Genomic DNA, 17721 nt, shown 5'->3' with positions numbered 1-17721 from the left:
CTGTAGCCCCAGTAACAGGTGGGTCTCAAGCATGGTTATATAGTGCTAAAGAAGTGCAAGAAAGAATCTGCTGAAACCCCAGAGGCCTGAGTAAGGCCATACTAAGAAGCCACTATCCATTGCCCATAAGTCACCTTGAAATTGATCAAGGCTGCCATATTTGATGCCAAATCTTGCTTTTGGAAGGCAAAACTCTATTATCAATCCAGTTCTCTAACAATCCTTATGAGAAATATTGCCATTTCATATCAGCAGAGTGCCCAGAGTTTAGCAGCAAAGAATAACCAAGATACGTAGCTGAAGGCTTTATGCCAGTTGAAATTATTGCTGATTATTGTTATTATTTTATTATCCCAACACTGAAGGTCTGACAGCAACATGTGCTGCAGCCTTTGGATTATCCTACGACTTTCTCATCTGTGAAGTAGGAGACACAGTTGAAGAGTTGAAAAGGCAGTGGATAATCATGACCTGCACCCTAAGATTCATGTGTGGGACTTAAAAATGAAGTACTTTCTTCCTTACCGTTTATTGGGAATATCCTCACAGACAAAGGCATATATAGCAATTGACCCCAAGAATTGTCAACATGTCCACACCTAAAAATGTCAAGTCATTACATGAATTCCTAGGAAAAGTGCAGTGCTTTCCAAAATTCCTCCCTAGCTAGCCTGTTAATCATTACTGAGCAGTTACAATAGTTGGGTTGCAAAGATGTGGATTGGTGCCATCTTCCTGCACGTGATGAAGTCTTCTCGAAGCTGAAACAAATTTGATGTAATGATCACACTGTATGTAATGATTACATTACAGTGTAATGCACCATGCAGAGAGTGGACTAGACTTTTCATTGCTTTAAGAAGGTCAACCAGACCACATGGTCTCAGTGCCGTCTCACATCAGCTGAGAAAAACTATGCTCAGAGAGAAAGATATGTTGGCGATTGTTGCAGGTTGTGAGAAATTTGAGCAATAGATTTATGGCCACAAAACTCATGTGGAGACTGATCATAAACTATAATTATGTATAATAATTATTATTACTAAGAAACCTATTCCAAAACAGCTACCGGCAGTGAATGCATGCTATTGCGACTTCATGAAGTATGAAATTCGAATAGTATACAAAATTTAAAGGTACATTGCAGATTCCCTGTCAAGACTTTACCCAAGAATCTAAGACAGAGCCACAATATGAATTCTGCCACCATGCAAGTGGAAGAACTGTCCCTTATATATGAACACTAAATGATCTAATGAGACTTTTTTAAAGTCACAAGCTGCATGAGAGACTTCCAAGCTGAGAGATCTTGTGAAATGGCTCATACAGTATCTCATTGCATAAGGTAAAACTTGTTCAAATGTGGAAGTGTTTGTAGTGTAAAAATCATTCCATTTGCAGAGGGAGCATGAAGCTATGTATGCATGAAAATTGTTCTTCCTCATAATTATTGCTATCCACGATGTGGAATTCCGGCTTTTTTGCCTTCATGAACACTACCGTGTGTCTTGATAGTTGATAAAAGTTATGATATTGTGATATGCCAACCTCCTTTTTTCATGAGGAAGTCTGATACTTCTTCTATGTGACATCACTTTAACTGAAGATTTACTTGTACCAGAATTGCCACCTGTTGCTTGAGCAGGAGCTAGTACAGTATCAATGCTTGTTGTGAGTCAATAGGATTATTAGTTAAGGCCTAGTTCTGGCCCTGGTTCAGCTGTTGATCTCAAATATTTGCAATTTTGTCTGTATTGTCCACTGTGTTTAATCTTGATACTTGCTAACAGCTCTGGATATACAGTCTGGCACGGCCTTATCAAAATACACACTCAATTATTAGCCACATGCAAAACAATATTATTTTATTTACTTATAAATTATATTTGTCCCAAAGGAGAGAGCTGTACCAAAAGGCTCAGCCTGTTCAAGGATGAAACTTTCAATGGCACAAGCCTATGCAAGTCATTTTTACAGGTTAGCCTGATGAGAGAAAATCCATTCCATTAGCTATGTATATATTTATAGTCCAATACTAATAATGAATTGTCTGTACAAAAATGGGTTAGTGTTTAAATGTGATACAATGAAGCTTGGGCAATGCCATGAACCACTTATGTCACATGAACAGTGGTGTATCTTTAAGTACGTCATCCACGTAGGCTCTAGCAAAGGACTCTGGTGTCCTACCAGAGGTGTTTGTATGCAAGATCAAGATACTATAACAGAAAAGTTAAATCCTCTAATATAGCATCCTGTATTCAGACAGCAAAATTAGCAAACTATAATATGTTGCTAGTTACAAACAAGACTAAAAGTTGTTTTGTTCAGAGCGATAATACAATTGGAGGGTTTATCCACAGACCTCCCTGGATTGAGCTGCCTTTATCAGCTGGCAGTTGTATCTCTTGTGCCTCACCTAGCTACCTACGTAAGTAAATTAAGCTGGGTATTGAAATAGTGTGTAATATAGAATTTTTGTGTTTATTTTTTGTAGCTAAGATATTAGAAATATTGTAGGTCAACTATATATTATTACGGTGCTATGTATATTAAAGCAGTTGTCTTATTAAGTATTCAGCTGACATGAATAAAAGTTTGCCACTACCTGCGTTAACCTCGAAACCCAGTCCACTCTCATATCAGTACACAATTTTGCTTAATGCTTGACTACTGTAAATCATCTAATGAAAAGGACAATTTACAATTAGATTTGTGTATACAATAAAGTTCCTAATTATTATAGTAATAATGCCTTAATGTAAACAAGCCCATGTACAATGCAGTGGAGGTAATATACATGTACAGTAACATACTGTAGAAGCTAACAATGCTGTACTTTCATTAGATATGGAGCTATTGTACTTTGAATATAATCTAATACATTTTTAAGCAATGCTCAGAAATTAGGCTTGTTATGCTCAACATTATGCTCAGAGCTGACTGCTTTATTAGAATGTATTTTTCTGACTGTTCTATTAGAGTATCTCGATTTGCCTGTGGACTAAATAGCCAACAAGTAGAACAATAATAACATCACATGTTTTAATGAGAAACACAGCAGTATAATAATGGTGAAAATCACCTTTGTATAGACTAATATCTGACCGCAATTATTTTATAGATCAGCTAATGGGTCACAGTGATATTAAATCATTATTGAAGAGTATATACTGGAAAGAAAGTGGTAAAATTATGCAATAGAAACCAAGGCATCTTTAATAATAATTATATAGCAACTAATATCCACATAATATTACATACTACTGCCATAATGCATGTTCATCAGTAACAAAACTAAGCTAATGGTGTACAGTATATATTCAGTTGATAATGTAATGCACTTTATACAGGACAAAATTAATGCTTTCAAGTTTTAGTGTCCATAACAATACATTACATAAAACATGTGTTCATTAATCCAAGTCAATCAGAGACTCTTGAAACTTCTGATAATTGTAAGTGACATCAGCAATGTTGCTTGTGTAATCGTAAATTTCTACTGGTCTGTCAACATTTTTCTTTCTTGTCAATTTATTCTTCAGCTTTGCAAGCTGTTCTAGAAGCACCAACTTGTTTCTTTTGATAACCTTGTTGAATGCACACACAAAACAGTGACCGATGATGGCTACAAAGAAATACACAAAGACTGAGAAGATAATTGCTTTTACACCTACCAACTCTACCACACCATTACTCTTATTGTAAAGAGATATTATGTTAATAACCACCAGACTCATCAACACTAATGAATGTTGGATGTTGTAGTATCTGATTTTGAATGGTTGTACAATTGCTTGCAAGCAGAGGAACACCGTGAGCAGAAGGGCACCGAACATGAGGTTCATGTCTGATGGCAATGCTGTAAAACCAAAAATGGCTACTCTCAGCAACAGCTGTAAACCAGTCCAATATGAAAATGTATTGTTATACAAAGCAAGATAAACATCCAAAAATGGCTTGATGGTACTGATGATTCTAAATCGTAGCAATTCTTTAGTGAACAGTAGTAAAATATTATAAGTCACCAAACCGAACAGTAATATCAGGCACATAATTAAAAGCATTATAAACTTTACACCAAATATTGGTATGCTTGAGTCTATTGACCACACCACTGTTTTGGTACCATCAGGAAGGTGTGTGATATTAGCATAGTAAAATAGGGAAAAAGAGACAGTACGCAACAATCCTGTGAAAGTTAACATGAAAAGTGTTGCTAGCACGGGCAATGCTCTCTGTGCTGTCAGTCTCTGAATTTTAGTAGAGTGGCGACTAGCTATGATGAGTAATACTGCAATAAAAATGATATACAGTGGATAGCATAGGAATAGCCATGCTTTGACATAGCTACTCATACCATCATAGAAGCACACATCTAAAGAATGTGATGGAGTGAAAATGCAAACAATGTTGTAACAGTTTGGATAATACCTCTCCATGTTTATTCCAACTATGTCGATATAGAAAATGAAGTTGTTGATGGTGCCGTTGGTGACTGTGAGGTTGAACTTGAAAATCAATACAATCAACACAAATGTTACAATAACAACTGGAGCAATGATAAACAAGTAGTAGTGAGAACATGCTTTACACCTTGGAGAACCAAACACATTACTGAGACCATGTTGGCATTGTCCACATAACACACCAGTCCTGTTAAACTGACACTGTGAGTCAGGATCTGATAAGTTGAGATGTGATGAATGAGGTAAACAGAAGTTGAAGCGGCACTGCAAACAGACAGAATAAGTATGCGAGTTGTTGATACTGTCAGTGTCAGCATATATCCAACTATTTGCTGGACGCAGTATAGTTGCATTGTCCAAGTTACAAGATGTAACTCCCACATTGACTAACTGTGGGTCACACTGACAAGCCTCTGCATCTAACACAAACCCTGGTGGACAAGGTTTCAGTTGAACAAACAATATTTCAGTATCATGCTGTTGTGTTCGCAAGTACAACTGACATTCTTTATATGAGTGATATTTAATTGTATAATGGTACTCACTACAATTTGAGCTATCATGCTTTTGAAATATTTGAGAGACATTCTCAACAATGCATCCTTCATCAGTCTTTTGTGTCCTGAGTGTCAACATTGTTACAGGGTATTTACTGTTTAGGTCAACGGATGGTACCACTAAATGTAGCTTTAATAATTGACCAGGATATATGGGAGTAGTGTCACGATAGATACAGTCATGTGTATTGTCAGGAAAACACTGGCAGATTTTTGACGGCATCTCATATACATCGTTCTTTGTTGCAATGACCGGGGTTGCATTAATAAATTTATTTGCAACACTGGCAGGCTGTGTGGTTGTGAATGTCATACCATCAAGCCATGTACAATTGTTTTTAAGGCCTAAATCATATGTTATGAGGTATCTTGGTAGAGTAATTGTATTGTTGTGAAAAGTAAAACTAAAGTTTAGCATTTGGCCCACTGCAAACTGATTATCGAGGTTTCCTCTTGCACTGTAAAACTGAGCTGGACAAACTTTTGCAGTACCATGGTAGCCAGTAAAACTTAAGTCATCAAACCAGTCAGTTTTTCTGATAACCGTGTGAACTTTGTTGCCCAAAACCTTCACACATACACTTTCTTCAAAGAAAAAATCTGAATTCTCCAGTGTATTAACCAGCCTATATGCTTTGTTATGGGACAATATAACAATACCACACACCCTCAAAGCAGAAAAGTAAAGTGTAATTATGTTTTCAAAGTAATGGTTTCCCTGTACAATAACCAGGCCTTTAAAGTTTACATGTCCATGTGAGAAAGCCATTAAATTGTCACCTTCCACGTTAGTGTTGTTTGTAACGTTGATAGACTCGAGCCTAAAAAAGTGTGTAAGCTGGAGAAGACTATTAATTTTGCTGTGTGTTTTTATAAAATGGGAATTAATGTTGTTGGATACAGAGCAGTTGTAGACAGTAATATTGGTTGCTGTTATTAGTGTTTTCCTCAGGCTTATGTTAATGATAGTGCTTATATTATAGTTGCTCTGAAAACTGCTTCCTGTTAACACGACAGTTGATCTTTGCCTACTGTATAATTGTGTGCTGCTGAAATCAAGCCCACTTCCATACATAACAATGTAAAATAAAGGTAAAAGTACACTGCTGTTACTACTGCCAGTATTGTTGTAAGCTTGAATGTCAATTAGGTGAAGCCGATTCTGTGCAGTGGATTTGTGTGACTGAACACAGTAGTACAGTGCCATTGAATTATGCAAGTTGGTGAACAATGTGTTGGATATTGATATATTAAGGTTATAGGTATCTTGTATCAGGAACACCTGGATTGCAATAAAAGTGAAATTATTACTGATCCTGTTTACAATGAATCGATAGTTTTCAAGCTGTACAGAAACAATATGGTTAGAGCTAGCTGATGATTTATTGTAGTGTATCATTACACCTCCAGACACTATTGAACTATTGCTTGATTCATGAATATTCATTAGCACAGTAACATTACGCAGGCGAAACTTGTTCATGACATTTGCAGCTGCTATTGCATAACTGCCTGCTGTAATACTAATGGATACATTGTCAAAGACAATTACTGAGCAATTAACCAGAAGAAAGGAAGTGTTTTGGCTGTGTGTATGCAAATCTAAATAAGAATCCGGTGGATAGTGTTCTTTGAAGTCATCTCTGCCATCTATACTACAGTTTGTAAACATTATATTTTTAATTTTTAATTTTCTTACAATAACAAAAGCAAATCCATGTGAATTGTAACTGCAGGTAATAGTAACATCTCCATGACCAAACAATATAATATTTGTAATATTTTTTATAACTATTCTGCTATGAAGAGAATATTGTCCTGCCATGAAATGAAAGGATGTATTTGAAGTGAAGTATTGATCAGGATTGTTAAGGATGTGTTGTAGGCTATAAGTATTACTACCCATGTTGGTACTACTATGACCATCGGGTGTAACATAATAGTCAGTAGAGTATGTTAAATGTACAAGGGATGATAATTGTAGCAATAAAGTGGTACTAGTCAACATTCTACATAATAGAGAGATTATATGACCCAGTCTGTCAAAACCTGTCTTATATATAGCTTTAAATTGGCACAGCCTGACAGCACATAACTTGATTGTCTTATGAATAAGCTGGCAGCAACTGTTAACTTTTAATGTGACAAAGTTCATGAATTGTAGACATGCATACACAGGGAGAGTTAGCTATTATCAAAAGTGGATATCAGGAAAGGCCACAACAGTATACTTTTATTTTTGAAATACAACACATCGCCATAGTTATAAATGAAACTTCACTATTTAATTATGTATTGTTTAGTTTGTAATGCTATATACTACAAGGAGTTGACAGACTGGGTCACACACATGTACATACGTTTTACATATGCAAAGCACAAATGCATATTTATATTCATAAATATATGATATATACACATACATAATACACACGTCTTTACAGTCAGATAGTTACATGTATTATTTTATTGTAGAATTAACTCACTTCATCTTATACACTCAGTAATGTGTGCACATACAGTTGCTGTGCATGCAGATGTCTGTACCTAAATGTGCTGTATATGCAGATAGCTGTATAGACCACACTATTTATAATTATAGCAAATATAATCTAGATACGTAACATGTGTACTTACTTGTTGAATAAGTTATGAAAATTTCTATATATGCATTCATTTTCAAGATGCAGTAATAGCAGTTACAAGAATTGTAGAGCCACAGTATATATTGGCATTTTAACACTTTTCATGTATTTACCTGTACACATGTATATACTTGTGTAACTTATACATCCCACTAAAGCTATACTTCAAAGATTTTATAGGAACTGTATAATAATATTGGCAAGGCTATATAACTATCATACAGTCCAGTGAAGTGTCACTACAATATGCACTCAAAGTTGAAGTAAAAACCAGCAATAATAGAAGCCATGCAGTTGCATTATTGTGCAGTTATTTCACAGTAGTCATAAAATATCATAGTTATTTAAATTTGTCCTCAGCTGTACCTTGAACTCATGTCAATAGCTAAGATACTGATACTTGTCCTTGGCAGGTACTCATCCTTGTATACGTAATTGGACTCATGTGTACTCCTATACTGGCTGTCATATGTAACTGTGGTGAATTTCAAAACCAGTTAAAGTGCCAAGTGATCTTTTTTCTATAGCTACTATTAGTAAAGGAGGTGTTTTAGCATGCTTTTGAGCTCACTCTTAGACTATATAGAGTAGTTTGGATCCTCTATATCATTAAGCATTAGAAGTACTTAATAGTAGGGATCCCAAAACCTCATACATACAGTGCCATTAAAAGTAATAATATTAGGTAACAAAACATAGAAGAGCTTTGATAGTCATAAAGCAACATTTACAAGGCATATAAATATTTTAAAAATAAATTTAACATTTTGTGTTATAAACTACAGGGCTGTTGCATTACATGGTTTCAACTGAAAACCCAATGTGTACTCCCAATATTAGTTAACGGAGTTGGTGCATGTGCATGGCCATGGGTGAATTAAACTGTGTAGTTTGCAGCAGGAAAGTGCTGAGTGATACTCTATATTTTCTAAATGCATATACAGTGTAGCTCACCTTTAATGTTTCTCCAACACTACCCCTATCAGGGTTAGTAGGGTGGCTGTGGTGGTGCAAGAGATTCACTTTTCAAGATTGACTATAATATTTTAATACAGCAGTCAGCTACTCCAGAGCTCTAATACTGCAGTCACCGTAGTCTGATGCACTTGAGAGTGTAACAGTTGTAGTGTTCCTTATCAACATAACAACTATAATTATACAATGCATCATGTATGCATTCTGCAATTCCTGATTTGCTTCTACTCTATACAGTATGAATAAGTTTAGACCTGCTCTTCAGACGTAGATTGGCATTGCTAGTTGTGTATTATAGCTAATATTACTTTTAAGTACCTTAAAGCTTTTGGGGGTTGCACCCTGAGATCATATTATGTTGTGCTTCATTACATGTCATGCAGATTAATATGATAGCTGTATCTAGCTATAGAGACTGCATATATTAATTTGTTTATTTATTAATGCTTTAGGCAGCACAAGTGTGAAGGTCTGTAGGACACCTGGTCCTACAGCCTGCTCAAATGCATGCTATCGAATAATGAACCTTAAAATGTTCATTCAGTTAAAATTTTTACCAAAATGCAGTCTTGGATGGCTGGAGTTTGAGCCATATTGTTTGTAAAAACTAAGCCATGCATGCATATAATCTACCCTGTGTTTTCAAGTTAATACATATACCCTCTGCTTAACAGCTTAATGGTGCTTATTCAATTAAAACTGTTACCAACATTAATCTTATGATCAGATTTCCTGTGGACATATGCCACAGACCACCATAGTTATTATGTTTGGCATGCTAACTAGTTGAGTGACTTTCACTTACTGTACTCCATGGCCACCCCACAAGCAAATCCTAGATCTGCCCCACCTGAAGCCCCTCTGAAATACCCTTTAATTCTAGCTATGTCTATACGAAGTGCAGTGGAACCTCGATTATCCGAACTATTTGGGGGGAAAGGGTGTTCATATTATCGAATAGTACAACTACTCTAACAAAGCATACATTTGTTCACAAATAGTCTAATTGAGCAGTCAATTCGGTGTCCAGATAATCGAGGTCCCACTGTAATCTTCATTTCATTTTGTTTGTACATGATAATCATCAAGTGTGTACATTATTGGAGTCACAGGAGTCTTATTGATACTTCATAAACAATAACAGGCAAAAGTATCAATATCAATTACCACAATTGTATATCAAACAGAAGACATTAAACAGCAGATACTTGAGAGTGTACATTTACAGGTATAGTACTATTGAGTACTGGAATACTCTAATAAAATAATCATTTTAGTTTCATTGAAACTTTGTTGGTGAAAAACATTACTGTGCAAATTGAAACCTCTGTACTTGATAATACCAAAAAAGTATTTCAAATTTTCAACTAGAGCAGGGACCATAGCACATTGATAAAAAGTACTGAAACAAGCTGGAGTAGCTAGTGCACGATATTGAATCACAGTAAAACAATAAGAAATGTTATACCCCTACTACCATAATGGAAATGCACAGTAGGGATATAACACTTCTTATTGTTTTACTGTGATTTAATATCGTGCACTACTCCAGCTTGTTTCAGTGTTTTTTATCGATGTGCTATGGTCCCTACTCTAGTCGAACATTCTGTGTAATTGTTTGCTTACTTTTTTGTAAATTAATTATTGTGACTGATGAACCCATGCATACCACATCAAAAGAAAGAAATGGCACTGACCAAATTAGTATTCTCATTGTTCTGTCATGTCTAAGTTGAAATTCAATAGCTTTTCATGTAGATAAGTATATATTTGTGGCTACAGTATCATACAATGCTCATGCATATGTATGTTGGTTGGTAATGCTCTTTGATTCTTAACAACATAATTTTAATCAACAAATCTGGGAGAAGATTCTTTACTCAATTACAATTCCTTTTTACTGTATAGATACTAATATTGTATAGAGAAACACACATATTATTTTATTTACATGGGAGAATCTCAAGCTATAATTATTTGTTGCTACATACTCAGGTTTGAGGTCCGGTCGTGGATTTTTTCTCCTTTCTCCAACTTGTCAAACACACCTTATGTAGCTAAAGTCTTTGAGCAGGCTGTAGGACCAGGTGTCCTACAGACCTTTAGCACTTGTGCTGTAAAGCATTAATAAATAAAAATAAATACTAAGTCAGAGATTCCCCTCTTTGTGCAAAATAATCCTTAGCACATGGAACATAGAAAAAATATATAGTACATGTACAACATGTGTGCACTACACATTTCTGTAAGAGGAACCTGTCCGTTCCATTAATATTATAGTATTGTTTACAGTTGTCTCAATAGTGAGTGTTTTATTAGAGTACACATATTTACTTGTAGCTGATTGTCTCAAAGCCCTCAATGTGAAAAGTACTTGCCCATGTCCCACTTGTACTATAACGTTTGACACAGATACATAGAATATGGCTGGGACAAAGCTTTAAAGGCTTTGTAGCCTTCTAAGGTGGTTTTACTGTAACCATGGATACAGGCATGTCTAATCACTCAAAAGGCCATGTGCTTCCTGAAAGCGTGCAACTATTAAGAAATTTTAGCATAATTAGCTATACATAATAGTGTTGTATGGGTGGTCAGATATGATCATTATTACTAACGTGACATAACTTCTAATTAGATAACTTTCTTGCAAGCTTTGGAGAAAAAAAAGTAATCTTTGTGCAGCCCTATTGAGTCATCCTCTTTCCTGAGAATGATTTGCACATTTTATATTCAACAACACAACACATGCAATATCACTTATTCAGTCACTCCACAGAGCTATATAGGAAAATGGAAATATGCAGAAATATGTAATGTACACTTTGTAACATTATTACAAATACAACAGAGAAGTGAATGTGAAGGATCCAAGTACTTGCTATGTATTGCATTACCAACAACTACAACAGGTATATACAGAACAGGGATGATAGTACAAACAAATTATACACCAGAATTGCCAGATGTACAAGAGTGTTGTGAAATATGCTGTACAGTACTAGTAATAAATTACAAAAAAAAGAACGAATGAAAAAAAGATGTTGAATGCTACTGTAGTCCAAAGGATTAGACGATTCTAATTACAAGTAGTGGGTTTATCTGAAATCACTAACAGATGAAGGGGGTACATGCTATAATAGCTCAGCAGGTTCTCTGGCAGTATGATGGGTCTAAAATGACAAACAGAACACACACATAAGTACGTATTCTGTTGTAAATGTATTGTATGCAAGTACCTAGTATAATACAAACTTTATCCAACAATTCTTTCAACTTTTTAAAAATACCCGCTACCCAGTATGCTAAACCATTGTACTTGTACTTACTATAGACACTATTTCAGTATATGTATGTACCTGATTGTGATGGTGTTCCTTAAGGTAAGGTAGAGGTTGTTCTGATCTTGTTGATGGAAATCGATTAATATTAGAACGTGGATGTGTTGGTGGAGTAACCCCAGCCATCATCACACTTGGTACTGATATCTTGTGATGTCTTTTATCATCAACTAGGTAATCAGGTACAGAGTTCATACGTGTAAATCGAGGCAGTGAGTTACTGTTCCTACACCCGGGTTGAAGCCATGATGGATCAAGATCGTTGGGTAGCTTTTTAGTAGTTTCAAATGGTTCACTGTAAAATGGAACGGCAGTGTGTGAGGCACTAGTCATAAGCCTGGGACCATTCTGTTTGCCTGTTACTGTAACTACTGCAGCCATTTCTGCTTCTCGTTCTTCTTGTTCTATTGTCTCCATTAAATCTTCAATGCTTTCGTGTCCTTTTTCAAGCCTGGCTACAAGATCTAGAGAGCTTTTTGTAAGAGGAGGTGGAGAGTGAACTGGAAGTGGAGGAATAGAAGTCTGCGACTGTGAGATATTTGATTGGCCTAAACCTCGAGGTGATCCCTGCATTGGTTGCATTTCCATTGCCTGCATCTCATGATGTCTTGGAGGCACGTGAGCACTTGTAGAGGGTGCATGTGAAGCCACTGACTGCATAGACAGCACAGAATTGTGTGCTTTCATGTTGTGTGGAGAAGTAATGTTGCCTTTAGATGCAGAGTGCATTGGAGGCAAAGGTGGAGGAATTGATGGCATGAAACTTGGTGGGGAGAAATCGTCTTGATTTATGCTGGGGTCTGAGATGGTAAGCGTCTCACCAGGATCAGTGACACTGTGAGGAACTTCATATGGACTTGGCTGACTGGTGATACCTCGCTCGGCTGCATGGGCAGGTAAAGTTGGTGTATCTCCTGCAGTAGAATTAGCCCTGCCGATTCCCATACGATTCCTCTTGTGAGGCCACAATGATGGATGACGGGACATATTGGGAATTGGTGGATACTTAACACCAGGAGAGCATTGTTTCTGAAGGCCAACCTCAGCATAAGGTCCAAATACACTATCACTGTCATTAGGGGACAATACATCTCTATGACTGTGGTTTCTTTCTGGTGCTCGATGATTTGGTGGTGACACATTGAGAACCCTCTGTGTTGAAGAATTAGCGACGGAATGTGTATTTTCATCAGAATTCGATGAGACACTTTGAGTGTGTAGCTGCGTGTGGGGTAATGGTGAAGTAAAAGAAAACTCAGTAGCAACAGCAGTTGGAGAAGGTTGACTATAGGAAGAGTAAGAAAAGAATAAAGTTATGAACAATAAATTTTAGGGACATAATACGTGTACACCTAGCATACAATTATCTACTTGTTGAAATGTTACAGAATATCAATGAAATTACTTACTCAGCATAGACGTGGTTGTTGTGCTTCTCGACTATGTCTGTAAAGAATATGGACTCAACATAAACAATGATCACATAGCAACGTGTTCAGCAATATTACAGATAATACAACATCTGGTTATCATGCACATATGCATATTGCATTCACCAAAAGCACGGACGATGAATACAGATAAATAAAGAAGCTGTTTGTGGAGTGGGAATTTATTAGAGTCTGTTGATTTTGTATGGAGAGCTTTTTAAAACACCCTAATAAAGCATACACCATAAGGTCAGTAAACTCTCTAATTGAACACTCTCACAGCTCTTGCTCACATGCTTTCAAAATTAACGTTAACAGACGTGTACACTGTTTACAGGCCTGTTTAGTACTACATATATTTTCAATCAAATTGCAATATAGATACAAACAATAATAATAATAGTGACATGCATATTACCGCTACATGTACGTACAAGCTGAAACATACACACACAGAGAGACACACACACAGACAGACAGATGCACACACCTTTGCAGTAGAGCACAGTGGATGGATAATACTTCCATTTAATGAACAGCATGGCAGCTACAAACAATACAGCAACAACGATGATCACAGGAATGATCAGGTAGCGATAGTTGGAGCCCCAGAAATCAAACTCATCAGATGAATCAACATCACCACGCACTATAAAACAAGTTCAAAAATGGTCTAGTTAATAATATGCTCTAACTGAACAAACACACATTATACTGTACTTTGTTTAATAAGGCAAACATGTATATACTCCATCTGCTAACAATTACTGATATCAATATTGCTGAAATTTGGCCAATAAACAGAATCCTATTGTTTACCAATAGACAAATTTCAAAAAATCAACCGTTTCCCCTAGCAACCTAAAATTGACATTACTTGTAGGTGTCAATATCTTAAGTCATCTCTCCAAGTTTTAAAAGGATAGCATATATAAGTCATGAGATATGACATTTCAAAGTTGCAATTTTCCCATACATTGTCAATGAGAGGGGCAACAGTTGCCCCTTCTCAGAAATCACAGAGATCATGGGATTCAAAGAATGTCATATCTTATGACCTATACACTATCCATTTAAAACTTGGAGAGATTATTGTTGACATTTGCATCTACAAATTATGTAATATTGAGATATATGCACTTTTGAATTTTTGGTTTTTGCATACGTTGAAATACCTCATTTTTGTGATTGCCCAGAAGGGCAACTGTAGCCCTCTCACATAGATATGTATGGGAAAACCACAAATTTCAAAATGTCATATCTTATGACATATATATGCTATCCTTTCAAAATTTGGAGAAGTTACTTTAGACATTATCACCTAAAAATCATGGGAAATTCAGGTTGCTAGGAGCAACGGTGATTAGTATATGCTATTACGGTTATTATTATATGCTTTATTATGGAATTTGTCTATTACTTGGTACAAATACCCATTAAGTTGCTGGGTACAGGAAACTAACGTACATATTATCAAAACTAAATCCTTTTTTTGCAAGAACAACGATTTATGTCTTTTTATGCTTTAGAAAACCATTGTGCACTGTACATTATGGTTTTGAATATAATGAATAATGAACATAAAGCATACTTGTTCCAATACAAAAAGCTGGAGTAGAGAACACATGTTAACTTCTATGATACATCACTAGCTTTAAAGCCTGCTGAATGTGAATTGTATGGTGATACTATTACTGTGATATGCATACGTAGCACAGATGGCTGAACCGTATATGATGTAACAATGGTTATTTATGATATCATGTCTGTTTGTGGATAGCTTAAATTGCATGCACATATAGGCCTTATGGGTGCCAAGATCAAAGGAATATCAGAGTGGACGGTATGATTCAGCTAAGACTAACTTTGCTGTGCTATTAAAAACAGTTACCATAGCATGCAGACAGAAACTATGATTTTAGAGGATTACGCACATTAACTGATCTATGGATGATAATTATAGGCCATTGAGCAAGTACAAACTTGATTTCACTTTTTTTGACCACTGATAGTTGCTGTTCTGAGTTCAAATAAACAGTAGCTTTTTCATTTGCTCGAGTACTACATGCCATTCCCAAAAATACTTCCCTCCGTACAAAGAAAAAGCATGAACACAATGAGAAGTAATACGTGTGAGCGTTTACACGTATATGAATTCCAAATAGTCAAATACATATTAGCACTATTAGAATGTGTAGTACAGTAAATGTTAAGTTCCTAACTGGTAATGCAATTTAGCAATTACACTGAATATTTGCAATTCATTCAACTTACTGATTGAGAAGACTTCAGTGTCTGAATCTGGTCCTTGTCCATACATGTTGTATGCTCTCACACGCACCAAATAGTCACCAGGCTCAAGCATACTCAGTACATAGACAGTATTTCCAGCTGTCACATTGAATGAAATCATACTGTTATCAGTTTGGTTAATAATTGTGATCTGTGAAAGATTATTAACACATCAAACTTCTATACTGTATGTTTGGATGTACTTTATGTACACACACACACACACACACACACACACACACACACACACACACACACACACACACACACACACACACACACACACACACACACACACACACACACACACACACACACACACACACACACACACACACACACACACACACACCCGGTGTTGTGGTGTTGGACCATTCCAAGTGTCAGTAGGTGGTGGATTCCAGGAAACTTGATACTGGCTAGTGCCTATCACTTTTGACACCCTGACATTTTGAGGTCTTCCAGAGGGTGCTGTGCATAGAGAAAATTAACATCTTCCATGAAAGACAACTAACACTGCGTCATATATTTACATTAAACATGTGTCACACAATACACTGAAGTATAGGACACACATACAGTATACAGTATACACACATACACACACACTATACTACATACACTACATGCACACACACCAGCTCCAGTTGTTGTAAATGACGTAACTCGTGTGCTACACAGCCCATAACCATCATCACATCTTGGCCGAATGAGTACAGAATATGATGTGAAGGGTCGTAATGTGGTCAACACTACACTGCTCGTCATCCGATTATTAATGCACAGCACCTCGCGTTCTCCACCAACAAAAAAATAGATGATACTATAGCCATTGAAGCTTGAAATGCCACTAGGCTAGAATACAGGTATACACAGGTAAGGTATACACAGGTAAGGAGTACACATACTGTACTGTACACATACAATAGACCAATGAATGCAAATACGACAAACTGATAGGTAACCAAGGGTTTGTCAAACTTTTGCATTGATTGTACAGCTAGATATTACTGCAGAGGGATGTGCTTAATTCAACAACATATGTAACTAGATCTGTGAAAAGGGGTCTTATAGCCTTTCTAAGTTTCCAAGTATGACGAGTCATAACTCATCATGTATTTAACCTATTGTGTTAAAATTACAACCAGGAATAGTGCTATGATAGTATAAATTGACGAAATTTCAGGTTGGTACCAAACTCACAAGTCAAGTTATGGATTGCCAAATACATGCAACTGGAAAGGCTATAAGACTCCTTTTCACAGAGCCGGTCACATATAATCTTTCCAATGGGATTTCCAAATCATAAACATGTGTCCATATAGGTCTATGCATACATACAGTTTGTACAGTAAGTTGCCATTCAACGTTGGCCACCTAAAGAGAAAACATGAACACCCAAATAGTTTCTACTGTATATTTGTAAAGCCAAGCTATGTACATGCTGCGGTGCCTCTTTCACAAATAATTTGCATACTTTATCAAACACAATTTTCCATATGCCATACTAAAAGCAGCACTAATACACACATTCTACAAATTAACTTGAGATGGTATGATATTTCAGTTTGTCTACATACGTATGTGTATGATCATCCATGCTGAAACAATTACTAGGTGTTCAAATACTTATTGCTAAGAACAGCAGTATTCCATCAGCTTAATTGGTAATGAAATACTTGGTTAAAACCCACTCACTACCACAACCGTCCTATGGGTGAATCAACTATAAATGCATGTAGCATAACTTTATAAGTGATTTGTAAGTTCTGTTGGTAGTATAAAGTATAATGGTCACGCCCTTAAGTGAATGAGAACAGGGATAAAACTTTGTGTAACATTGTGGATAAGATTTAAAAAAATTTGACTGTTGCATTGTAGATGATTCTTCACTGTGAAAATAGCTCTACTAACAAAGAGAAACAGTAAGGTGATGGGTTATATAGGTTAGAATAATGTGTTGCTACTTTCGTACGTCTTGTATCAGTGGCCTCGTGTGTATATGTGACCCACTG

The 17721-nt window shown here is 36.2% G+C and overlaps 1 protein-coding gene across 1 annotated transcript in view; it reads right to left on the bottom strand.

The window, feature by feature from the left end:
- Positions 1 to 11425: 11425 nt before the first annotated feature.
- Positions 11426 to 17721, bottom strand: part of LOC136237677 (sialidase-like) — a 13649-nt gene continuing 7353 nt past the window's right edge. The window contains exons 4-10 of the mRNA XM_066027897.1: positions 16345 to 16561; positions 16059 to 16177; positions 15689 to 15857; positions 13905 to 14063; positions 13394 to 13430; positions 12003 to 13269; positions 11426 to 11816 (exon numbers count right to left, since the gene is read on the bottom strand). Of these exons, the coding sequence (XP_065883969.1) occupies positions 11778 to 11816; positions 12003 to 13269; positions 13394 to 13430; positions 13905 to 14063; positions 15689 to 15857; positions 16059 to 16177; positions 16345 to 16561 (2007 nt within the window). The 3' untranslated portion in view covers positions 11426 to 11777. The remainder of the gene's footprint in view (positions 11817 to 12002; positions 13270 to 13393; positions 13431 to 13904; positions 14064 to 15688; positions 15858 to 16058; positions 16178 to 16344; positions 16562 to 17721) is intronic.

The sequence above is a fragment of the Dysidea avara genome, chromosome 1, assembly GCF_963678975.1.
Source record: "Dysidea avara chromosome 1, odDysAvar1.4, whole genome shotgun sequence".
NCBI lineage: Eukaryota > Metazoa > Porifera > Demospongiae > Dictyoceratida > Dysideidae > Dysidea > Dysidea avara.
This window is presented reverse-complemented; position numbering and strand designations above follow the sequence as displayed.